We start from the raw sequence: 26,800 nt of genomic DNA, 5'->3' as shown, positions 1-26,800 counted from the left end.
AACATCAAAACATATTCATAAATGTGTCATGTTTGTTTTTAAAACGTATTAAAAAGAATCACTACAGAAAAGCTGATGCTTTTGATGAACACAATCTTTTCTGTGGGAATAAATGATGGATCTGGCTGGCTTTCCTCAAATCATATTCCAATGGCACCTGCATCTGAACAGGGGCTGCTCCTCTCAATGGAGGTACCAGGCCACCCTCCAGACCAGAAAATCAGAATCTCTGAGTGTAAGGCCTGGTGATCTGAACTTTTATAAACTTCTAGGTGATTTGTATATATGCTAGGCTTTTGAATCTCTGGTCACCTGGAAGGATACCAAAACAAAACAGAACTGCCTAAAGGAGAGAGGTGGGAGGTAAGACTTTTTTCATTATAAACTCTTTTGTGCCTCTTGAATTCTAAACTTTTTCACAAACAAGACTCGCGAAAAATGAGCATCATATTTATATTCGCACCTCTACAGAACCAATCAGAGCATCTGGCAAACAGGATAAGAAAGTTGATGGATTTGAACTAAGCAGCACGATCATATATGGCATGCGTGTGTGCTAAGTCATTTCATGGGCTATAGCCTACCAGGGTCCTCTGTCTGTGGGCTCACAAGGCAAGAATACTGCAGTGGGCTGCCATGCCCTCCTTCACGGGATCTTCCTGACCCAAGGATCAAACCCCGTCTCTTTCGTCTCCTGCATTGGCACCCGGTTTCTCTACCACTGGTGCCAGCTGGGAAGCCCCATAAGTGAAATATAAGTATTAATAACATACCTTTTTTTCACCAAAATTTCGTCTCCCCTCCTCCTGACCTTCTGAAAACAGAGTAATTATTGCATTGTCAACTGCGTTTGCAGCAGGACCTGTGTTTTGTTCCTAATTCTACTTGGTAGTAGTTCATTCATCTCTTCTGCCTGGAACTTATCTGAGTCACATGGTTGAGGCTGAAAAGGCAGATAAAACTTCCCATATCTTTCTCTTAGCCACTCTTTTACAACTGGTAACTGTTTCCTTTCTCATAAATGCCAGGATATATGATGTTTGGCATTCACCTTTTGCCTTTACAGAAAAAAAAATTATATATAAGTACTTTGCCATACAAATATATGTTAATTGGGCTAAAATTGTTTTCAGCTGTTAATCATATAGACTTTATGCCTTTGGTAATTTCCAGTGATTTGAATTTTAAACAGCTAGTCTCTTGAGTAACAACAAGAATTGCTTGCAGTGTGCTTACAGCAAAAACTGTTATAGAAATGCAGTTGCAACTTCCTTTGACATTTTCCTTTTCATTGGGTTCTGTATCTATAATAAAGATAACTTATTTTGATACATTCAATCCTTGTTTAAAGCAAAACAAAACCCCTCAGTTCTGAAACGCTCTTAAAATTATAAAACCATCTTCTTTAGGAAAAGATTAACATCTACTTTCCCTGAAATGGCAACCTTCTCAAACTCCTTCTTCATTTCTTTCTATTCTGTGCAGACATTGCTGTCAGGTAAGGGATTGCCAAGAAGTAAAGAGATAGTCGAGTTTTCACAGATCAGGACAAAAGAAGAAATACTGTTTGGAAAGCAAGCTAATTTTTGACCAAAACCTTCTCCTTATATATCTGTTCCCACCTGTCCTGTTGCTTGTTGTGCATACCTTCCTAACTAAAAAATAATAAAGAAACCTGGAGAGGCTACATGTTCATCAAAAAAGATATATACAACAGTATATGTGGCGAGAATACTATGATTCACCCCCTACAAAAGAATTTAAAAAGAAATTGAGATGCTTTATGTCCTGACCAATTATATTCTTTTTATGAAGCACAAAACAAATCCCAGGCTTGAGTCCAAAGCCTAGAATAGTGTCATGAGATGACAATCATTACAAAACCACCACTTTGACACAGTCCTTTTGCTAATGGTACACTTTGCATTATGTTAAAGTAGACATGCAAAAATAGAATTGAAACTTAGGAAACTTTCAGTTAGGAAAGGTTCACTGGTTGGAGGTTAAGTAGCTTTTGTTTTACAGGATTAAGTTCAACACCTTATAAGTATAACCTTAATTCTTGCCCATCAGGTTGTTTCAGCAAAAGCAATGCCAACAACCAGCTCATACTCACTTTGGGTCACTACTGCTTTTACCAGAAAAAAATAGTATTTTTTTTACTTTCTGCACTCATACAAGTAAAAATGTGGCACTATGCTTTAAATGTCACAGCATAAAATGCTTTCCAGTGTTGAAAAATAAACTCAAAGGGATGTCAAATGCACTTGTATCAGAAGGTCACACAGAATCTCTAAGTTTTTCATTTTCTGTTCAATGCAGATATTGTTCAAGTAAAATGCAGACACAGTTTTTTTGATAAATTTTTCATAAAAATAAAGCAATAACTTTGAATTAGTGGCTAGCTTGGTTAACATATATATTTTTTACATTGTATGAAAAAATTAGTAGAAAGGCAACATGAAGTATTTCACCATTGTTATTGGGCTACAATGAAAAATGTGGCATATAAAACAAATAACGAAAGACTGACTATAATAGGTATTAGAAAAGAACTTCCAAACTTAAGAATGATTTTATTAAGTCTCTCAATAGCCTACTGTTCTGATGAATTTTGAAGGAAGAAAGGAGGAGGTGAGAAAAGTCAAACAATTGAAACTACTAAAAAAAAAAATCATAATAACCAGAAGGTTAAGTTTTAAAAGTCTCATTTTTCCCAAATACCCTAAATGGTAAAAATCTCACCAACCAACTCCACAAGTTCATCGGTGTGCTGGTAGCTATTTAAAATCACCCTGGAAGTATTTTTGTCTGTAAAAGTTCTAAGATTTAAAATACAATCAGGCAGCATGAATAGAAACACAAACATCCTTGATCATACTTGAAATTTTTCATGTTAAAGTCTGTGTGATTTGTTCAATAGAATATAGGATATCACTGTTTCCTTTTATTCATAGTTATAAGTAACTGTATTTCTCTGATTCTCTATATCAAAATTTTCATCACTACCACTTTACCTCAATAAATTTTCTTAAATATTTCTGTCTCTTAATGAATGAAGCTATTATGTTCATTATTATGATGATTAAAATAACTATTATTACTATTCATTCATATGACATTATATATTTTAGGAGCATACTATTAGCACATGAATTAGTTTTATGATCTTTTTATAGCAGCATAAATGTCACAGTGGTTCTCATTGCCATTGAAAATTTCATGCAGGATTATTTCCATTTGTCAACACTAACCAAAAAACTATTTGCTTAAACTTATTACTTAAAGTAATAGCTATAAAAATGCCCTTTCTACATTTCTTACCAATTTAATTAAACCTACAGAATTCAAATTTATTTCATTATAAAAAGTTCCCCATGTTTCTATAATTTTTTTTCAATTTATGGATTTGATCTAGGACACCTGCTTGCATAGGAAGAATTTACTATTGAAGAATTAAAAATTTTTCTTCAGGGTATTTGATACTGGAAATAGTAGACTCAATAAATATGGAAAGACTTTCAGAGTATTATGGATGGAAAATAGTTGATAGTTATCTTAGTAAAACTTTAGTTGCTGGTCTTTTGTCATTATGGCCTCTGATAAATACATATCAGAGGCTTTTCAGCTAATGCTAATAAAGACAACTCATTGATGATTTATGTCCATTAACTTTATGTACTATGTTACAAACCAAATTAAGTTGACTGATATTACAAAATCCCACCCTCCTACTACCTCAAATTATAAATAGTTCACATATCAGAAAGCCGTTATGTGTGAACATCTAGGACATGTTATTCAGCATTGGTCTAATTGCACCAACAGGGGCTGTGGCAGCTGGACTCATTTTTTGTTATGAAATACATTAAAACCTCAGGAAAAATGCTCACCAAGTCTTACTAATAACACATCCTCCGTAGTGCATTAATATAGTGAGAATATCTGAGATATGTCCAAAATTCCAAAACATTTCACGAACTGAAACCCTATGCAAAGAGTTCTTTAGAAAAACTAGCATTGCTATGGCTGCACTGCCCCCTAGGGTGAAAATAACTTGTGTTTACGCTGAAGTTCATTTGCCTTTTTCAGATCAGCATTTTCATGACCCATTTGTCTAACTACGGGAATGACCGGCTGGGATTATACACATTCGTCAACCTGGCCAACTTCGTGCAGAGCTGGACCAACCTGAGACTTCAGACTCTGCCTCCAGTGCAGTTGGCTCACAAGTATTTTGAGCTCTTTCCTGATCAAAAAGACCCTCTCTGGCAGGTAAGACTGGGTCAATAATTGGTATCATTAATTAATCCCACAAACATATGTTCTATGAGTTAATACAACTCTAAAAAGTGAAAGCATCAGGGGGAAAAATAATGTACATTTTGGAAATGTTAGTAGATTTGAGAAACTTCATTGTGGGCCACATTCTCTGTTCCCAGGCCCTTTAGAAACTATGAATGCTGAAAGCTCAGTGAGAGGGTCAGTGGATGTCATATTTTCAATCAGGAGTGAGGGATCAGTTTGCAGATTGCAGCAAGTTGACAGAACAGAAGATGGTTTTAGGCATGTGTTAGGCAGGGAGTCGACCTTGAACATATCCGTATACCTCTCATGACTAAACAACATTAAAGGGGTAGGTGAGGAGAGTTCAGAACTGCTATCTGCCTCTGAACCACAGGGTCACCAACAATTGCAGAATATAGGCAAAAGCATTAGTCAGGTATTACTCCGGACATGGGGAAAATGTTTAGTGGCAAAATCACTGAGCTTCTTAGAAAATGTCATGTAAATATGGCATGTTCAAACGGTTCCAGGCATAACCCAGATTTCAAAGCTTACACTCTACCTGTCCTAGAATTACAGAAACACACTTTGAGCTTAAATTGCCAGCCCCATGACCTGAAAGTAATAATCTTAGCAAGTAACTACATAGTGCCTGTTATATGTCTGAGTTCTTTACATATGTTCATCCATTCAGTCTTCACAGCTACCCTATGAGGTGTAGTTATTACCCCCATCTTACAGATAAAGAAACGGGGGCAACACAGAAAGGCTGAGACACTTATGCAAAGGCATACAGCTCTTGTGTGACAGAATGGTAGTGAATTCTGGGCCACCTGGCTCCAGACACTGCACTCTGAATCACTGTTCTAAATGAGAATTACCGACAGAGCTGATGGTATAATAATAACGATCTTCAGAAGTTGTTGTTGTTTAGAAGTAGAACTCAGTAAATTTCACAGATTGAAGTTTCAGTAAACTCTGCACTTATATTCTATTCATGTATCTGTGAACTTGAGCTAATTGCCTCATAGGCACAAACAGATAACCACAAGAAGATATATAACTACATATTTTAGAAGGTTAAAGTCAGTGGTTGTAGAATTATCACTCCATACTATTTGGCAGTTAAGATTTTTAAAACATCCATCTTTTTATCTTAACCACTACAGAACATCATCAAGTGTCAGCCACTGGAAAGATATGAAACTTTCCTGCTAATTTAACACCTTATTTTAAAATTGAAATCATTATTATTTCAGGTGAAACCACTTTTTTTCTAGAACAAGAGCCAAAAAAAAAAAATACCCTCACCTTAGTCTTTAAATCTGTTGTTTATGCTAAATAAGCAGGTGTGTTTAACTACACATGTAGTATTAATTGAGTTGAAATAGAGCGCTGTCCCATTTGCCTATTCCTGAAAAGTATTAAAAGTACCGTAGCTGTTTATGTAATATGCAGCTAGCGGTTAAAATTAAGGATGTTCTAGATGGAGTTTTCACAGTGAGTTTGGTTTAAGTACTATTGTCCAAAAGCATATTCCCTAAGGTAGTAATTTACCCTCATTTTACCCTTTTGCTGAAGTTTAGTGCTTTTTAGCATCACAGTTTGTAAAGTTATAGCTTTAGACATACATTTACTGACCTCTGAAAGCAGCTGAAAGGAATCTGCTATCTCTTTAAACAGTATTATTATGACCAGATCCATCTCCTTTTGAAGCACAGCAGGAAAGCTCGAAGTTACTTAGAATAAAAATCTGATACCTTATATATTTCAGTGCTGAGAGTGTATCCTCTTCTAGGTTAGCAGTGCAAGCAACCACAGCCTCTGCCAACAAGCTCACTATTTTAAAACTTAAACCACACACACGCACACAATTAAGACACAGAACTACCAATAGCAGAAAAAAATAATTAAACCCTCAGTGCTATGACGCTGTTTACCCGTAATGGAAATGCCTCCCCTCCCTCACCTCCTCAGTCAACACTCACCTTCAGGATGGAAAAGGACTTGTTTGAAATCCTCCATGGATGCCACTTTACGACTTTCATTTAAAAGAGGGAGCCACCATAGCCTTGCTTCTGGGGATATCTTTTCAATGACAGAAGCTGAAAAACTCTAGCACACAATGGGCAGCCACAAAAAATACACATCTCTGTTTTTTTCTCCTGTTTAGAATCCTTGTGATGACAAACGCCACAGAGACATTTGGTCTAAAGAAAAAACCTGTGATCGCTTACCAAAATTCTTGGTAATAGGACCCCAGAAAACTGGTGAGAACTTTTTATGTTATAATCAACATGTATAAAAATCCTGATGACTAGACAGTGAATTCTTGCCACAATGACTTCTCAAACTCCCTATAAACACTGATGAATGAATGACATTTTATTCTCTTTGTTGAGCTGAATGTTTCTTCAAGTAAACAGGATGCAGATAGATATTACATAGTTGGAATATCCAGGAGTCAATTTGGTGGCGAAGTTACTTTTTTCCCAAAGATCCTAATTGAAAATTGCTGTTATTAACATTTCTAAAATCAAAACTAATCATGTGTTTGAAGAGTGACTTACAAGATTTCATCAAATTTCAAGATGGACACATATAAATCTTCCAGAAATTTAGTCTTTTTCTGACATCTTCCTGATACAGTTTATTTCTAAACTCTTGCAGAAATGACTACTTTCCAAAAGTTTATAAAGGATGCTTGACAAGCAAAATTCATAAGCATAAACAAAACTTTGTGTTACTTTGTGTTAAGAAAGATATTTATTCATACCCAGAAGAAATCTCTGGCACCTTTTTTTAAGTTGGTGTGCAATTTTTCCCATAAACTTCTTGTTTCTGTAAGAAACAGTATTAAAATGAAGCCCAATGGAAGCTTTAAAAATGCCAGACATTCAAGCTGTATCCTGCATGATAAATTATTTGGGGCTCTTCATTTCTAGCTTTACAGAAAACAGCCATTTCACATCCCTTCTTAGGGGAATAAATTTCCTCTTCTTATTTCTCTAGAAATAACTTGGGAGAATTCTATGTAATATACACAGTTAAGTTAACCTACTCATTTTCTCTTAGTCCCATTTACAAATAACAATCTGAAAACAATAATAAATACAACACATACTTCTCTTATCCTTATTTATCTCACTTGTCCTTATTTACAGTCAAGAAGCAACTAGAAAGACATTTAAACTAAAGTTTCTTTAGCGAACTCCCACTGTCATCACATAGCTTTATCATTAACGGTCACATCTTCTCTTGGAAGCTTGGCAGATCAAGTATGCTTCAGAAAGCCCTGCAGGGTATACTTCCTCTTGTGTTGCACTAGATATGCAGACATTTTAATATCATGGTTAGATAGCAGAATTATTACTTGTCATCTTCAGCTCAATTGGGTTTCCAAATGTTTATGTTACAATTTGTATATGACATTTACCTTTGGAAGGGAATTTCTAAATCCTTTTTATAGAAATTGAAATTTTCCCAGTCTTATAGGGATATAATTTACATACAATAAAATTCACCAACTTTAAATGCATAGTTTTATGAATCTTGGAAATTGTACACAGTGGTGTAACCACTACAACATTTAAGATTTGGAACACTTCTGTCTCCCTAAAAAGTTTCTCCACATCTTTTTTCTAGTCAGTTTTCCTTCCCCAATCCTCAGTCACAGAAAACCACCTTCTAGCACTGTAGTTTTGGCTTTTCTAGAATTTCACATAAATGGAAATATAAAGTATGTTTTGTGTTGGACTTCTTTCACTTAGCATATTGCTTTTGAGATTCATCCATATTGTACCTATTGATATTTTATGAAAATATTTTTTAAGTGGACAGACATAGCTTCTTGTATCAGTTCCATAAAAATTAGCTTTATTTTTAATCTTTACTTTTGCCAAAAGTATTTTTCTGAATAATTTTGCATAAACATATAGTCATCTGGATATTCAAATATTTTTAGTGTTGAAACTAACAAAAACAGAAAACCTGAAGCTTTTTTTTTTAATTTTTGAATTCTTTTGTGTCTATGATTATGTTGTTGAAATACAACATACACACACACACACACACACACACACACACACACACACGACAGCTTATTCAGACCCAAGAATATGAGTAGGTAAAGACAGAATTCAGAAACCACAACTTAATTTTTTGACCACTGATAAATTACAGTGTGCCTTTTACTGACTAGGTAGATAATTAGATTGTATTCATTTTTTTTGCTTGTCCTATTAATGCTCATTATGCTATTAAAAGCAAGTAATATGATGCAATACAATTCTTAAAAATAAAATTCAGAAAAGAATTTTATCAGATGAACTCAGAAAGGATTAACCTGTTTTCTTCTTTCATATTGTAATGGCTATTCTTTTTGTCTTTACAAACACTATATTCTTTTCAATTTTTTAAAATGCATTAGTGAATTTTAGCTTACAAAATATTATTTTTTTAAATACCTTACAATATTCAGATATCGAGCTTTTTAACTATTTTTAAATAGATTACCTCACTTGACCCTCATAAAGCCATGACAGCTATTTCTTCCCCACTACACGGATAAGAAAACTAAGACTCAGGTCATATAATTTTTGTTCAAGTTCAAACAGCTGGTAAGTGCTAGAAATAAAACTCTTGATCTTAGAAGTTATCAGACTCTGAGGTATTATGCTCTAGAAAGCTTTACTATGTATTTCAAGTAATGGAACATTTTTTTTCCCAACAAGTTTTAGATTTTGTCCCATATTTCTTGTAAGTCAATGATTGTTAAAGTGTGCTGAATCAGAAACTCTGGGATCAGGCCCAGCTCTCTGTTTTAACAGCCCTCTAGGTGAAGCTGGGGCTTCCCTAATAGCTCAGTTGGTAAAGAATCCGCGTGCAATGCAGGAGACCCTGGTTCGATTCCTGGGTCAGGATCCAGGGATCCCCTGGAGAAGGGATAGGCTACCCACTCCAGTATTCTTGGGCTTCCCTTGTGGCTCAACTTGTAAAGAATCCGCCTGCAATGCAGGAGACCTGGGATCGATCCCTGGATTGGGAAGATCCCCGGGAGAAGGGAAAAGCTACCCACTCCAGTATTCTGGCCTGGAGAGTTCCAGGTCGCAGAGGCGGACACGACTGAATGACTTTGATTTTCACTTCAGGTGAACCTGATGCTTGCTAAAGTTCAAGAACCACTGTTTTAAGTCGAGTTTGTGAAGGTCATTTTTACCTTGTATAGCATAGATTACTGTGTTTCATTCCCTATAGTTATCTATGATTATAGATAAAATGTTCATTGTTTGGTTCAAATAAAATCTAGGAACACTGTCTCTTCCAACTCGTTGTTTTAGACAATATTGCTGTTGACAAGAGTTATTTTAACAAATCTATATGGGTACCTATGATATGCCACCCTCTTTCCAAAAATGCAAATTGTGTTATTTCACCAAGAAAAGGCACCTTTTTTTTTTTCAAATTTAGCAATTTAAACAATTTTGACACTACTTTGTATAGGTATGTAAATACATTCAAACTTAAACAAACTGGTTAAACGTTTTCATTCTGTCTCAAACTAATAAGCTTCATAGGCCTTGGGAGGAACTTTATAGGGGAACCCAAGTATTAATAATATAATATGTTAAATAATGATGTCTTTCATTTACATGGTACTTTATTAATATCAAAATATCTTCAGGCACAATATGTCTTTTTGTCCTCAGAGAAAGCCTAACAAAAGATTAAGGCAGGCAATTTTCCACTAATAAGACAAAGCAAAAAGCCAAAGTCAATGACTGAACTGAGTCCAAAAGCCTATTCTTGCTGTTCTTACAGCAGGTCTTTTCTCACCTGACACTGTCCTCATTTTTTAGAATTCGTTTCTTAAGATGCTGGTTATCTATTCAATTTAATTCAAGGGTTACTTATATGCATCTGTTTGGATCATTGTAATACAGTTTATTAACAACTCAAATGCTAATAGTAGGAAACTGTTTTCATTCAATTAATCTCTGAACCTCTATTGTCTTTTCAGGAACCACTGCTTTGTATTTGTTCCTGGTTATGCATCCTTCCATCCTTAGTAACTCCCCCAGCCCAAAAACCTTTGAGGAGGTACAGTTCTTTAATAGAAATAACTACCACAGGGGGATTGATTGGTAAGATGGGTTATTAGTATAAATCTAAAAGTATATGTACTGTGCACAGTATTAAATTAGTGCTTATAATCAACATTTAAGTCTGTTAGCTACAAATAGTAATTATCTCTGTGCCTTAATTAAATAACATGAAGGAGCACAGAAATTACTCATAACAAACTTTTCTCAGTTTATGAAGGGATTTGTCACTTCAAAAGACTCATGTGTAATTTTAATTTGCATTAATTATCTTTGATGGTAATTACAAATAAAAAGAGAAATACCTAATATACAAGAATTTCATTTTTTTCTACTCTTAAGAAAAGACTTTCATAATTTTTTGTTCTTATGTACTTTGCATTAAAGTGATGCTACGGTTCACATATAATATACTATTTTACTTTGGTACAAAAGGTAAATAAATAAAGTTAGACATGTGTATGCATTTCATGAGTAATGAAAGCTATTTTTAAAAAGCTATCAACAATATACAAGATTTAATTTTGGGCCTTTGAAACTAGAACCATATCAGCCATCTGAGGAAAAGAGTTAATTAAAATTAAAACTTAAAATGTCTACTATACAAAAAATACGTAATGCAGGAGGAATTGGTGTTACAAACAAACGTGTTTAATCCTATAATGTATCTAGAAGTCTTTAATGTACAAATTTGTGCAGAAAGTAGTGTAAAAGTAAATTCTTATAACAACCGTAGAGCATGAACATAAACATTTTGCGTGTCATTTAGCATACAGCTGTTATATATTAACTTCTGTTGTCAGGTTGCATGATCTCTATTTTATATGTATCCACGCCCTCAAGGTTTGCTTGTGAGCAGTCCAAACGGAAAGCTAAATGGATTGAGTATAAGCTGAGCTCCTACTAGGATTTATATATATTCTAATTATTATATATTTTCTTACCAATTCCTTAGCACACTGGTTGATACTGATTAATTATGTAGTATTAAATAATAGCTGTGAGAGTCAAGGATCCATCAACTACTTCAGCTGCTGCTTTCCCACTGACTCAGATAAATATGCTTGTATGTAGTAGAATAAAAAATTTAGTCCTTGTTTACATCAAGATTAAAGGGGTTGATTAAAAACTGCTTTGGAAATAGAGAAATGCAATAATACTTAGATTCCCTGGGACTTAAGAATATCTGTGACAATACTCAATTTTTTTAAGAAAAAGCTGTTCCTAACACAGTAATGTGTATAGGGACCATAACAGAAATGGACGGTCCCTTAAGTGGTCTCCAAAGAGATGGCATAAATAAGTAGAAAATGAAAGAACAATTAAAGATTTTAATGATAACTTGCTAAAAATACCCCAATTGTAAACACTTTTGATTGACAAATTATGTGTTTATAAAAGGCAATTAATACAAATAACAACAACTGTAAATATCAATCTATTAGCAATAACTAGAGCTTTGCTCTCAAGGACAGCAAACGTATTCAGTGCTTAGACTGGCCTTGCCTCTCCCTGAGGTACCTCAGCAGTCCCTTTAAGACAACAGAGCCACAAGGTTGAAGTCTGTGTCTCAGCGTGCCAAGGTCACTTACAGAATTAGCCCAGGCACAGTTAATTAATCTGGAGACATGGATCTGTTCTTTCTGGAGAACTGGGCAAAACCAGGGCTTCCCTAATAGGCAACCTGAACACAAGCTTAGGGCACAACCAAAGTAGGGCAAATGAAAATGAGAAAACTCCGTCTTTGATAAAAATAGCCAAGATTTGCAATCAGAATTTCTAAGAAAAATGTTTGATGTAGGCATACAGTTAGGTTTTATATTCTACAGTTTGGTATTATTTTTTATTATCACTTAAGGAGGCAGTGGATGGTCGAAGCAGCACCTGGAGGGTCGTACACCCCTGCTAACATTTAGAAACCCTAAACATCTTAATCTGGCTCTGAGTAAAATCACTTGCAAATACCCAGAAACAAATAAATGTGGAGTGTTGCAAAATTTACATCTTTCAATTTAAAAAAAAAGTGCTGAGCTGTCATGGGAGTAACAAAGCTTAAATGAGGCAGGCATTCATGTTTAACCCCCAAATTATTAAAACTACTCTACTTTGCTCACCAATTCTTTAAATAACCTGCATTCACATTCTCCAAATGTGGACCTGTTTCCATCCTGGAAATATGAAGCTGAATTCTTCACCACCTTGTGTATTCAGCAAATACTTTTCAAGTGCCCATAAGTACCAGCCAGTATATTAGAAAAATGTTGGCACATAAGCAAACAAGAACTGGCCCCTGCTTTTTCCATGAGCCTCTGGAGTCAGACAAAATCAATACATTTTCGGTCCAAGATCCACAACTGCCTGAGGACGATTTCAGGGCCTAAAGTGTCGTAGGTATAGAGGACTACCAGGAAAGTGGGACAGTTTTCAGAAGTCAAAAGTTATCTAAATTCAGTACCTCCTGCCCTTCTTTTGTGATTTTTGGACCCTTTCTCAGAATAAGCAAGCTCGGACCAAATAAGATACCACTAAGACACCTGATGTGACCTTAGCACCCCTGGAACAAGTGTGGGCATCTAAATTAAAAAGTGTCCTAAAATGTGGCACCTTCTATTAATAGAGTGTATACCAGAACAGACAGCAGATCAAACTTTCCAGAAATGTTTACATGTCTTTACCCCTAAAAGGAAGGAATCCCAGCATGACACATGACCAATAAAGCAATTTCCAGAAAAACATAAGATGATTGCCGTGCTGCGCTGAGTCTGAAGACATCACTCTGTTGCGCCAGTCAGATTATGTAACATGGTAACAACTGGAATCCTGCTAGGAGCTTTATTGTGTGAATGGAAGAAAACAACACACTGCAAAAAGAACTCACCACATAAACGTTAATGGCTCTCTTTTTCAGTCATTATTGAACTACCTTGTCTTGGTAGCTCAAAATCATTGTGGCTTATGAATTAGAGACAGTGTGGGTCTGGAGGGTGAGGCCTTTATTAGAAAATGTAAGAAACCCTAAACGTTAAATTTGCACGTTCTTTCTAAAAAGGCCCTTTGCCTTTAAAAGATGTTCTTTGATGCTTCAGAAATACCCATCATCATATGCTTGAATTCACATCTATTTGACATTTTGTGCAAATGGCACATTATACAAATTCCATTACGTCCTACGTTTCTGTGCTTCAGGCTACAGGTAGGTATTCCTTTCTTCACTGCAGGTGACAAATCTCACCCCACTTAAGGACACAGAACCTGATCTTAGAAAATTTGATAGTATTTCATATCTGGAAATATGTACTATTTCAACTTCTATAATTATTCTAAACAATATAAATGGCTCTTTATGTGAAAAAATAAGCAAACAGGCAGTGTTTTCACACCACATCTGTTCTGCCCTTTGACACTTTATAGTTGAATGTAAGGGCAACACACTGGTGGGAATGAAATTATTTTTACTTGTGACGAAGTATTTTTTGTTTTATCTAAGTATGTTTTGTCTAAGTCTGTTTAAAATGCCTTTGAACTGAACACACTATTTGTTTTGATCCAGTTTTTTTTTTGGTTGAGCACTCATATTTGTCTGGCTCCAGAGGCTCATGCAGTAAAATATGTCTGCTTTTAGATACATTTTATACAGTTAGGTTGATTATTGCCACTCGATCCATTTGTATCTACATTTTTGTTATTTCCCATACCTTTTTATTGATATTAAGTAGACCACAAAGAAAATGTATTTAGAAAAACATTTTGAAAATACACTATTAGTGTTCTGTATGTTTTTTCCTTGCTAACAGGCTTGTGGGACAAATGCCTTTAAAAAAAAAAAAGGCTTTTTTTTTTTTAGGAAACAAATTAATTTTGTTTGTGGGACACCTTTAACATCTTTCACTAACCAGGGTATGAGTATAAACCAGAGTTTCATTTTGAGAAATATTCCCTTTTAGGTATATGGATTTCTTCCCAGTCCCATCTAATGTTACCACTGATTTTCTGTTTGAGAAGAGTGCCAACTACTTCCACTCAGAGGAAGCTCCTAAAAGGGCGGCTTCTTTGGTCCCCAAAGCCAAGATTATCACCATTCTCATTGATCCATCAGACCGAGCATATTCCTGGTACCAGGTAAGGAAAATACTGACAAAACCCAGCAAGTAGAGGAGGAGTTTAGAGAAGGGAAGGTGGTTTTCAGTAATAGTCACCACTTCGGGTTTTAACAAAAAAGATTTGTTAGCTTTATATCTTCAAGAAAGTAGATAAATTTCTCTTTGCTTCCATAGAGAAATGTTCCCTTTAGTTTTTATTAATTTTGCATTCATTTGATTAATTTAATAAAATGTATTAATACAATAAGAAATTAAAGCAAACAAAATATTATTAATGTGTGCTTCTATATATCTGTATTTTAAAAGTAAAATGGAAACACAAATGTACAGAACAGACTTTTGGAGTCTGTGGGAGAAGGCGAGGGTGGGATGTTTTGAGAGAACAGCATTGAAACAAGTATGCTATCAAAGGTGAAACAGATCCCCAGCCCAGGTTGGATGCATGAGACAAGTGCTCAGGCCTGGTGCACTGGGAAGACCCAGAGGGATGGGATGGGGAGGGAGGTGGGAGGGGGGATCGGGATGGGAAATACATGTAAATCCATGGCTGATTCATGTCAATGTATGGCAAAAACCACTACAATATTGTAAAGTAATTACCCTATAACTAATAAAAATAAATGGAAAGAAAAAAAAATAAAAGTAAAATGTTATAATTTAAAATCATTCTTTTTCATCTAATATGTATATAATGCTGCTATTATTATCTCAGTTTTACAGATAAGAAATATGCCTGATTCCACCGAAGCAGAAGTCAGAGGTTTTGTTCTGTAAAGGTCCAGAGAGTAAATATTTCAGGCTTTGCAGGCCATATAATTGCAACTCTGCCATTGTATTACAGAAGCAGCCATAGACAATATGTAAACTAATGAACCTAACTGTGTTCCAGTAAAACTTTATTTACAGAAAAAAACAACAAGCAAAATTTAGTCCATGGACCATAGATTGATGACCCTGACTCTGAAAGACCTTAAATAACTGCTTGTATTGAAGAAACAACCAAGCAGCAAAACAGAATATATGAATTCTCCATCCTTAAAAGCCCAGCCACAGTGCCCCCTGTTTTAAGCCTCTTTCTCACATAAACATTGCCATTATGATGTTGGTTAGAACCTAGCACAGAAATGATCAGTTTGAAAGAATTTTTAAAAAATTCTAATAGTAAAACTTATATGCCATACATTTTTACCTGAATAAATATTAAAAATAGGGAAAAAACTGCCTCGGTGATATTTTATTAATCACCAAATGGAAAAAGTTTAATAAAAAACAACAATATTAAATATAAGAACATAACAAAATTAATAGAGTCAGTGTCTTTAATCTCTATTATTCTTAGTTAGGAGCTTCCCAGGTGGTACTAGTGGTGACAAACCCACCTCCAAATGCAGGAGACATAATGAAACATGGGTTTGATCCCTGGGTCAGGAAGGTCCCCTGACTTTCCCCCCACTGCAGTGTTCTTGCCTGGAGAAGCCCAGGGACAGGGGAGCCTGGTGGGCTGCCATCTATGGGGTCACACAGAGTCGGACACGACTGAAGTGACGTAGCAGCAGCAGCAGTAGCAGTGACGTAGCATAGCACAGCATCCTTAGTTATCATTCTTCAGTTTTGTAATTTAAAAACCACTCTCCTGATGTTCATGTGTTCATCCCTTCATTAAATAATTTTAACGACTACCACGTGCAAAGTATTGTTCTAAGTATGATTTGAAAGTAAATTAACAAATGTGGATGATACACTTGAGACTGCTTTCAGTCTACTTGGAGAAATATGTTTAAATAACCAGTGTATAAATCAGGAAGTATTAAGTGACAGATAGACTCCTACAGAGTAATAAAGTCTACCTGATAAAGACAACCAGGGACAAGTTAGGTGTATGTATTGGCTGCTGCGGAGGAGCCTGAACACTTGAAGAACTATCAGGCATTTCCCTAAAGAGGGGGAGGATTTGTATGATAGGGAGAAATGTAAGTAAAATTAACATGAACTGTTTGATAAGTGCAAGCAGGGCCAGGGCTGAAAAACAGACTAAGAGACTTACTTCTTTAGAAACTCTAAAGTTAAGATAAACATGGAATGTTATATCCAAAAATCCTTTATCTGAAACTCTGCACCTGGGCTGGAAATAAGGCTGCTTCTCTGAATTAAAGTGACCCAAAAAGCTCTTATCCTCCAGGCGAGACTGGATGCTGCATTCTCAATGATTTCATACATCTAAATTTCTGACAATCTATGATATTAGAGAACAGTTTCTCAGCATGGAGTCCTTTTTTTAAACAAAAGCCATTTTTCCAGGTTCACTAAAGAAAGAACAGATTGTCAGGAAAGGCTTCATGGCTGGGACAGACTAGGAAAAGGTCATGGGATCTTAACAGGCATATTGATAATAATCTGTGTAACAGGGAGTGAGACATCCTGGAAAAACAAAATCCACAACTCCACACAAATCAGTCATGCCCAACTCCTAGAACCATCCTTTAAACCAAATATACAGCAAATTGACTGATTTGATCTTGCGCCTTTTACCTTAACCACTAGGTATCTGGAGAAAAAAGGAACATGCCTTAATTGACTCAAAGAGAAAGCAGAAAATTGGAGCTTGGCAACCACTTAGCCCCTGAAAAATTGAGAATTTGCTGAAAAAGGAAGCTTCAAGGCTGAAAGCTAACAAAACATCCTAAATATTACAAATAAATCACTCCACAGTGGCAAAATGCAGGCCTTAACAAAGTCTAGTAGAGTTTGTAGTATAGTAATTTGAATCTCAATTGCAGCAAATTTGCTATTCAACTAGACGTGGTAAACATTCACAAACCCACCACTAAGCCTGAATATTTATTGGTCAATTTAGGGAAAAAGTGATTTCCTCAGACCCCTGGGCCTGAGCCTGAGCCATTATGAAGTGCTTTCCTTTTAGGATTGCTGCTGTCTGCATTTTCTATACAGTAAGTGGTTCTGATTCATCGCAGAGGTTACCATTAGGTAAAATAATCTTGGCTTTTAGATGCTGGAGTGTATATGATAAAAGCTGTGGATTTCAGATAATGCACATGTCAGAGTTTTCACCAGTTTCTCCATTTGAATAGCCCATAGGGTTTTTCTCATCTAAAACTGCATTACCAAATGGAACAAAACTATGTGGCAGAACTGGCAGAGTGTTTTGTACATTATGGATATTAACTGCACATGATAAATGGTTTCTTACGGGCTGAAAAGGGGGGTGTTAAGGAGACTTTCAAAAGTTTACTTTCAGAATAATATATATATACACTATGGAAATGACTCAGAAAAATAGGTTAAGAAATTATATCAAGAAGAATTCCACCTATACCAAATAATTCTGAAAAATATACTCTCATCAATGTCGTAATTTTAAAGCCTGATGCTCCAAGCATTTTCATCCTTTATTAATTGCAAAACAAATAACTCTCCCTCAGTGAGGCACTCCTTCCTTTAGCTTTGAGACTTGTCGCAGAGATTGGTTTTTAATTATTTATGCCTATGGTTCAAGTCAGTTTAATTATCTACCTTTTCATCATAGCATCAGCGATCACATGAAGACCCCGCAGCTCTGAGATTCAGTTTCTACGAAGTGATCTCAGCTGGGCCCCGTGCACCCTCCGAGCTGAGAGCCTTGCAGAAGAGATGTTTGGTCCCAGGGTGGTATGCCAGCCACATCGAGAGATGGCTTGTTTATTTCCCCCCCTTTCAGGTATTGAGCGATAAGAATCTTCATCATAGTACAGTCTCATTAAGTCAATGACTTTGCCTCTAGGATAGAGGACATTTTTACTCATTAAAACCTGACTAGCATTCACTCTTTAGCTGTAATTGAGACTCTGGCAGACAATAACAGGCAGAGGTAGATAAACAAATTCTCTTTCGAGAAGTATTTCAGGATAATTCTCCCTGCACTATTTGCTAGTGCATGCCTTTCCTGATTAACAGCTTTAGAAGCTTGATACTCCTGATTTTTATTCTGAGAATAAAGCTTGAGAACCTCTTAACCAAACAAGGCGAACACTGTTTGGCTTTCACTGCCATTATTTCCCTGTGAACCACCTTGCTGGATTTTTCACAAGTCCTGTGTTTTCCTTGGTGTCCTTGTTTCTCCCTTTTGCTCAGTGTTAGCCTAGATTACAAAATCAGCCCCTACACTGGATTGCATAAAGCAATCTGACCACATCAGACACAGAGGATACCTGTGTATCTAGAACCATGCTGGCCACAATGATACCACACATGCAAGCATATATGGCTATTTAAATTTCTATTGAAATTATGTAAAATTAAAAACTGTTTCTCAGTCACATTAGCCACACTTCAAATGTTCAATAGCCATCAGTTAGATACCACAGCCTCACAGTATGTCCATCAACACAGAAATTTCTAATGAACAGTGCTGGTGTAAACTAAATAGAAACATTGGAGATGTGTGAGCAGGAATTGCTTTCAAGGCTTTATGGCCCTTCATCACCATCCCCTGTCATTTATCTTACGGGGACCACCCCCTTCCCTCACCAGAGTAACAAGCAAATTCTTCTCGGTAGTCTGTTGAGGAACTTCTGTTTACTTTAAGGTTTTCTAGGAATCTTACCTTTTTCTCCAAATGGATTATCAAAGAATTTCTAAAAACTTTACAGTGCTGCTCCTTTGACTGGAATCATGGATAATGATATGTCCTCTGTCTCATGGTCCCTGATCCCGTCACTTTTCCTCTTTCCTACAAATCTCCTTCCCACCTTGAATCATGGAATCATTGCTTTATCTGTTTTTAAACTTGATTTTCATTTGTGATTTTATAGTCACCTTTCTTAAGCTCTCTTGGTACCCTCAAATTTTTCTGTTTGTTTTCATAGTGTTTGCAGGATGCCTCAAACTATAACACACGAATGCATTTAATTAGTGTGATTTATTTTTTGTTCCATGTCATTAATTAGGATGGCCTGGTTAAGTCTTAACAACAATGAATGCAAATCTCCTCAGTACGGTGTCTTTCATGGAATAAATTCAAAGTGCAGAATTTTTGTATCATGCTGTTACATGTCTTTTTCCAATTTGCATTGTCTTTTTTTTTTATTTCCTTGGTCACTTAGCTGCTAATTATTGATGGGCAACAGTTAAGAACTGATCCTGCTACAGTGATGGATGAAGTACAGAAGTTTCTAGGAGTCTCTCCTCATTATAATTACTCAGAAGCATTAACGTAAGTTTATATTCTAATTAATTTATTGAAGTTTCAGCAGAGAACTGATTTTAGAGAAGTTGTAGTTTGGTGATGCAGCTATTGAGTTAGCTGCCCCTGACATACCGATTATTTTCCAGTTGAGTTAACCATTTGAGAAAGAACATGTCACCAGTTTGGCTATGAAATGTCCAAAATCCTCTACTGATTTCTAACTAGGGAAGTTTTCTCTGGAAGGAAAAGAGAGGAACAAAGAGTTTTAAGTCTTAAAAGCAACAACTAACCTTAAAAGAGGTTACTGAAACGATGCTGGAAGCACTAAGCCTATTTAACCAGACAGTATTGAGACTCTTGGAAGCATAAAAAGACCTCTTGAACCAGGTGATTTATGAACTCCTCTCCCTTTTGTGTAATTTTAAAAAACGAACGTCACAGAGCAAGAAATAGCCCCATAGGTGGCTGAATAAGAGAGAGAGAGAGGTGCTGTTATTACTCTTACACATACTTCCATTTTTTGGTCTTTACCCACTGTATGACTAACCTTGTCACCTCTTCTTCAGAGGCCTCAGCTGTTACAGCTCTGGTTTGGTTTTCTTTTGCTGGTTCCCACTGATTTTCTTAGGTAGTCAGTTCCATCAGGGTGGGAGCCAGGGTGACACAGGAAAAGCAACAAGGATTTAAGGACCCCACAGATACCTGAGAGTGAGTGGCCAAGGTACATGCCTCTCTTGCCTCACTTTAATCCTGACTCTGGACTTGATCTAGCATTTTAAATAAAACCTCCATCTGACTTGGTCCATTTATGCTATTGTTGTTGCTGTTTAGTCGCTTAGTCCAACTCCTTGTGAGTGTCCAACTCTTTACGACCTTACGGACTGTAGCCCGCCAGGCTACTCTGTCTGTCTTCTCCAGGCAAGAATACTAGAGTGGGTTGCCGTGCTTCCCTCCATGGGATCTTCCCGACCCAGGGATTGAACCCACATCTCCTGCTGGGCAAGGCAGGTTCTTTACCACTGAGCCTCCTGGGAAGCCCAGCAATCAGGTGTGTGAGGGATGTGTTTCTTCCTATTTCATATGCAACTGGAACAAGCAAGTGAGACAGCCTGAGTTGGATGAGTCGTGGACCTGGCTCTCACTGTAATATATATATCACATATATGTAATATAAAATGTTATATTATATAGATATATAATTTTATATCATACATATAATTTTGTACTTTATATATATGTAATATATATATAATTTTAGGGTTACAGACTGAGCCTTAAAGAAACCAATTAAGACTGTAGTATGGGACTCTTCCATTCTATTTCTCAGTATAAAACTCAGTTGTATAGATCAACTGATTTTCGCTTTTCATGGTATTCTTCATGCTGTAGCAGTTTAGAAAGTGACATACAGGATTCCTCTACTTTTCACCATCCCTTACAGTAAAAGGTTTGCAGACAACCATCAAATACTGCAAACATCTTGCACAAATCATATGTAGAGACACACATGTAAGAGAGATATTTTGATTCAGAGGACAAAGGAGTAGGTGGAACTCGAGAGTTTTGAGCTTCCTCTCTAAGAGTCGTTTACTCTGTTGGTACTGTTAATCTTCTGACCTTCATCTTTTCTATAGTGTGAGTCCTATCAGAGCTTTGGTGAGCTTAGTTGAAGTACCAACACAGACACTAGCCTCAGGTATTTAACTTTCAGCTTGACCTTAAAGAAAATGGAGTGATTTTAGCTTCAGTTAGAAATTCGAGCCCACTTTCTGCTTTATGTCTTTTTAAGTATCTCTTAGAAAAGAAAGCTTTTATTTTCTAAACAGGTTTCTAACTCAAGTTGACTTATCTTTGGATCTTTTTTATAGAGTATATAGCAAAGCACTGCATTTCAGAAAGAAGAATGGGAGTATTTTATAAAGACATAATCTCTTTTTCTTACGGAATGGTCCTTGACCTGCATGCTGTGTTTTTGTCCCCTTTGTGCAGCTCAGCAGCAAGCTTTTTATTCACCTCCACTGCCAAGTAAAGGGAGTGTAAACTTAAGGGAAATAATACCAAAGCAAAATACTATATACAAAGAACTGTGGGTCACTTTGCACCTGGGATGTATCTGACTAAAATTACCCCTTATATGGTCTGTAGCCTGGTTGGGGGCTCAGTGGGTGAAGTAGCAAGATAAGATGTGTGTAGTCTCTGAAACCACAGTTTCTGGTCCAGTAGGGCTGCCCAAGCACTCACCCTGCTGATAAAGATAATGTACTGCCATTCAGCTTCTTTTCATATTCTCTTGTCAATCGGTTGGCCTGACACACCTTGGAAAAAACATCAGTGTACCTGCTGTAGAATATTTGGAATTTCATGTCATTGACTTAGGTCTGAATTCTCCTTCACCCATGCCCTTTGCAGCTATTCTGAATCCTGCCCTCAAAATTTACTTATTCTTGTTAAAATAACTGTACTAGTAAGTTGTTTCTCTGGTGCTTTGGACATGTTGGGGATGACTGGGTGTTAAAAATGCATGTTCTTAGGAATGTCTTTAATTGCTTTATACTTTTCCTGTTCTTTGGTATTTACAAAATTATTTAAAGCCTTCTGATATTGTACTAAACTGCAAACAGATATGAATTCTCAACTAACCACAAAAATTCAGTTCTTTCCACACAATACAATAAATCAATGAAACCAGGCCTCTGCAAAAGTTTTACCATACAATTTTGGCATGAAAGAGTACTCCAGTGTAAGAGATCTACAATCTCCTGGTTATCTTCAATATAAAAATGTTCCAGTTTCAAAACTATTTTCAAGAAAAATGGCAATAAATCTCCATCATTAAGAGTATTATTTATTCCATTCCACAGTCACTACAGAAGTGTTCAAGACTTCCAAATTTCATATAGTAATGGATGGTCGATATCTTAAAATGACTTAGTACTATCATCATGGATTTTAGATGATATACTGAATACATAAAAATCTTATCTTCTTGGGACTTTCCTGGTTGTCCAGCAGTTAAGGCTTCATGCTTCCAATGAAGGGGGCACGGATTCAATCTCTGGTCAGGGAACTAATATCCCACAAGCTGTGCAGTGCAACCAAAAAAAACAGTTTTTAGAAATCAAATTTTCTTAGTGAGTGTGGTTGTTACCGGAAATAAGCAGTATAAGCTTTAAAAAATATGAATGGGAGTTTTCTCATCAAATAAGTAATTCATATTTTACAATTCTTGTTCATCATAACTGTAATCACTAAACCATAAATAGGATTGATATACCAACATTATTTTAGCTTGTATATTATGTGTTATATAGAATTTAAGCTGTCTAATCATTTAAGAAAAAGCAGGAAAAATAATGCTCAGTGTGGCGTTGTGCTAAACTGAACTAGCACATACAGTTTATATATGTATTAAATTATACTAAAATAAACTTTATAAGCTAAAATGAAAAAATGTAAACTTTTAATTTTCTCATGAATATATCCACTAACAATTATATCCAGGCATCAATGACTGTGACAAGTCTTCACACTTACTGAACCTGACATCTCTATTGCTCAGTTAACCTGTTCATTAACATGAATGAAACCAGACTGGGTTATACGAATTTTTAATAATAATTTACTATGAAAACGTCAATAAATGGACAGTAAGGATTTGAAGGCAAAGAATTAAATGAAGATTGTTTGTGTGTATATTTTGTTCTATGGATGGGGTTACCTAAGTCATAAAGAACTGAAGCTGCTTCTGTTGTTTCTAATATCACTTCCTCTGACAACCAAATCTATTGGTCGAAGAATCCTTTCCCATTTTAGATGAGTTTGAGTAAAATTGTGCCAAAATAAAACTATTTTGGTAGCAAAAAACAGTCATAGTAGCTAAAACCTGCTGGTTCTTAGATGACCTGTGAAACAGTTGGAAATGCTAAGTGAAAAGGAAGAAAATAATCTACTCCAATTTCATATAAATTTGTTTTTAAAGTGGTTATAACATTTCAAAATCAGTATACATTTATATGTTCTAAATATTTTACATATAACAATACTATGTGCTAGGTACTATTAGCTCCTTTTTTCAGCTACAAAAACTGGGGCACAGAAAAGCCAAGCCAAAAGTCACTCAAAAGTAAGCTGAGGAGGCAGGACTGAAACACACTTACTCCTCTGGAGCCTGCACTGCCAGTCTACTAAGCTCTTCAAACTGGCACAAAAACCAGAGAAAAATAACATTGTGAAGTTTTACTGATGAATAGTATAACAAGAGGAAATACTTCCTTTAAAAAACTGAAACCTTAAAATGAGTTTTTTAAGTTGTCTCAGACATTATTATAAAAAGACTCCATTCCTAGAGAAATGCAAATCAAGACTATAGTAAGGTACCACCTCAGACCAGTTAGAATGGGCATCATTAAAAAGTCTACAAATAAATGCTGGAGAGGATGTGGAGGAAAGAGAACCCCCTACATTGTTGGTGGGAATGTAAGTTGGTGCAGCCACTATGGAAAACAGTATGGAGGTTCCTCAGCAAACTAAAAACAGAATTACCATGTGATCCAGGGTTCCAATCCTGGGAATATATCTGAACAAAACTATAATTCAGAAAGACTATACGCAGCCATTCACAGCAGCACTGTTCACAATAGCCAAGACATGGAAACAGCCTGAGTGTCCATCCACAGATGAGGTGATAAGGAAGATGCAGTGTGTATATAATGGAATAATACTCAGCCATGAAAAAGAATGACATAATGCCATTTACAGCAACATGGATGCCACTAGAGGTTATCATACTAAGTGAAGTAAGTCTGAGAGAGAAAAACACCATATGATATCACTTATATGTAGAATCTAAAATATGACACAAATGAACCTCTCTATGAAGCAGACACAGACTCAGAGATAGAGAACTGACTTGTAATTGCCAAGAAGGCAATTGTCCTAGAGCCAGACATCCTGGAGTGTGAAGTCAAGTGGGCCTTAGGAAGCATCACTACAAACAAAGCAGATGGAGGTGACGAAATTCCAGCTGAGCTATTTCAAATCCTAAAAGATGATGCTGTGAAAGTGCTGCACTCAATATGCCAGCAAATTTGGAAAACTTAGCAGTGGCCACAGGACTGGAAAAGGTCAGTTTTTCATTCTAATCCCAAAAAAAGGCAATGCTGAAGAATGTTCAAATTATCGCACAATGGCACTCATTTCACATGCCAGCAGGATTATGTTCAAAATCCTTCAAGCTAAGCTTCAGCAATAGGTGAACCAAGAACTTACAGGTGTACATGCTAGATTTAGACGAGGTAGAGGAACAAGAGATCAAACTGCCAATATACACTGGATCACAGAAAAAGCAAGGGAATTCCAAAAAAAATCTACTTCTGCTTCATTGACTATGCTAAAGCCTTTGACTATGTAGATCACAACAAACTGTGGAGTATTCTTAATGAGATGGGAATACCAGACCTCATTACCTGCCTCCTGAGAAACCTGTATGTAGGACAAGAAGCAACAGTTAGAACTGGACGTGGAAAAACAGACTGGTTCCAAGTTGGGAAAAGAGTACATCAAGACTATATATTGAACCCTCCTTATTTAACTTAAATGCAGAGTACATCATTGGAAATGCCAGGCTGGATAAATCACAAGCTGGAATCAAGATTGCCAGGAGAAATATCAACAACCTCAGATATGCAGGTGATACCACTCTAATGGCAGAAAGTGAAGAGGAATTAAAGAGCCTCTTGATGAAGGTGAAAAAGGAGAGTGAAAAAGCTGGCTTAAAACTCAACATTCATAAAATGAAATTATGGCATCCAGTCCTATCACTTCATGGCAAATACATGAGGAAAATGTGGAAATCATGTCAGATTTCATTTTCTTGGGCTCCAAAATCTATGCAGATGGTGACTGCAGCCACAAAATAAAAGACACTTGCTTCTTGAAAGAATAGCTATGACAAACCTAGACAGTGTTTTTAAAAGCAGAGACAGCACTTTGCTGGCATAGGTCCCTATAATCAAAGCTATGGTTTTTCCAGTAGTCATGTATGGATATGAGAGTTGGACCATAAAGAAGGCTGAGCACTGAGGAACTGATGTTTTCAAACTGTGGTGCTGGAAAGACTCTTAAGAGTAGAAAATCTACACTGAATATTCATTCAAGGACTGTGGATGAAGTACCAATACTTTGGCCACCTGATGTGAAGAGCCAGCTCATTGGAAAAGACCCTAATGCCAGGAAAGATTGAGGGCAAGGGAAAAGGGGGTGACAGAGGATGAGATGATTGCATATCATCACTGACTCAATGGACATGAACCTGAACAACTCCAGGAGATAGTGAAGGAGAGGGAAGCCAGGTATGCTACAGTTCATGAGGTTGCAAATAGTCAGACATGACTCAGTGACTGAATAACAACAACAATGCAGTGAGTGAGTGGGTGGAGGATGCACTGGGAGTTTGGGGTTAATAGATGCAAACTATTATATATAGAATGGGTGGACAACAAGGTCCTATGATATAGCATGGGGAACTATAGTCAATGTCCCAGGATAAACCATAATGGAAAAGAATATAAAAAAGAATGTATATATATGTAGAACTGAGTCACTTTGCCATATAGCAGAAATTAACACAACGCTGTAAATCAACTATCAGTTCAGTTCAGTTGTTCAGTTGCTTCCGACTCCTTGAGACTCCATGGACTGCAGCACTCCAGGCTTCCCTGTCCATCACCAACTCCCGGAGCTTGCTCAAACTCATGCCCCATCTAGTCGGTGATGCCATCCAACCATCTCATCCTCTGTCGTCCCCTTCTCCTCCTGCCTTCAATCTTTCCCAGCATCAGGGTCTTTTCCAATAGTTAGTTCTTCACATCAGGTGGCCAAAGTATTGGAGCTTCAGCTTCAGCATCAGTCCTTTCAATGAATATTCAAGACTGATTTCCCCCCAGGATGGACTGGTTGGATCTCCTTGCACTCCAAGGGACTCTCAAGAGTCTTCTCCAACACCACAGTTCAAAACAATAAATTCTTCAATGCTCAGCTTTCTTTATAGTCCAACTCTCACATCCATACATGACTACTGGAAAAACCACAACTTTAACTGGATGGACCTTTGTTAGCAGTGTAATATCTCT

General features: G+C 36.4%; 1 protein-coding gene across 1 annotated transcript in view; it reads left to right on the top strand.

Annotated features, from left to right (window-relative positions):
* The window catches only part of LOC136147998 (bifunctional heparan sulfate N-deacetylase/N-sulfotransferase 3), a 164,397-nt gene that overhangs the window by 124,535 nt on the left and 13,062 nt on the right, over positions 1-26,800 (top strand). The window contains exons 6-11 of the mRNA XM_065907434.1: positions 4,093-4,275; positions 6,461-6,557; positions 10,307-10,430; positions 14,333-14,507; positions 18,033-18,203; positions 19,588-19,697. Coding sequence (XP_065763506.1) covers positions 4,093-4,275; positions 6,461-6,557; positions 10,307-10,430; positions 14,333-14,507; positions 18,033-18,203; positions 19,588-19,697 — 860 coding nt within the window. The remainder of the gene's footprint in view (positions 1-4,092; positions 4,276-6,460; positions 6,558-10,306; positions 10,431-14,332; positions 14,508-18,032; positions 18,204-19,587; positions 19,698-26,800) is intronic.

The sequence above is a fragment of the Muntiacus reevesi genome, chromosome 16, assembly GCF_963930625.1.
Source record: "Muntiacus reevesi chromosome 16, mMunRee1.1, whole genome shotgun sequence".
Taxonomy (NCBI): Eukaryota; Metazoa; Chordata; class Mammalia; order Artiodactyla; family Cervidae; genus Muntiacus; species Muntiacus reevesi.
Note: the sequence above shows the minus strand (reverse complement) of the source record. Positions and strands in the feature narration are given on the sequence as shown.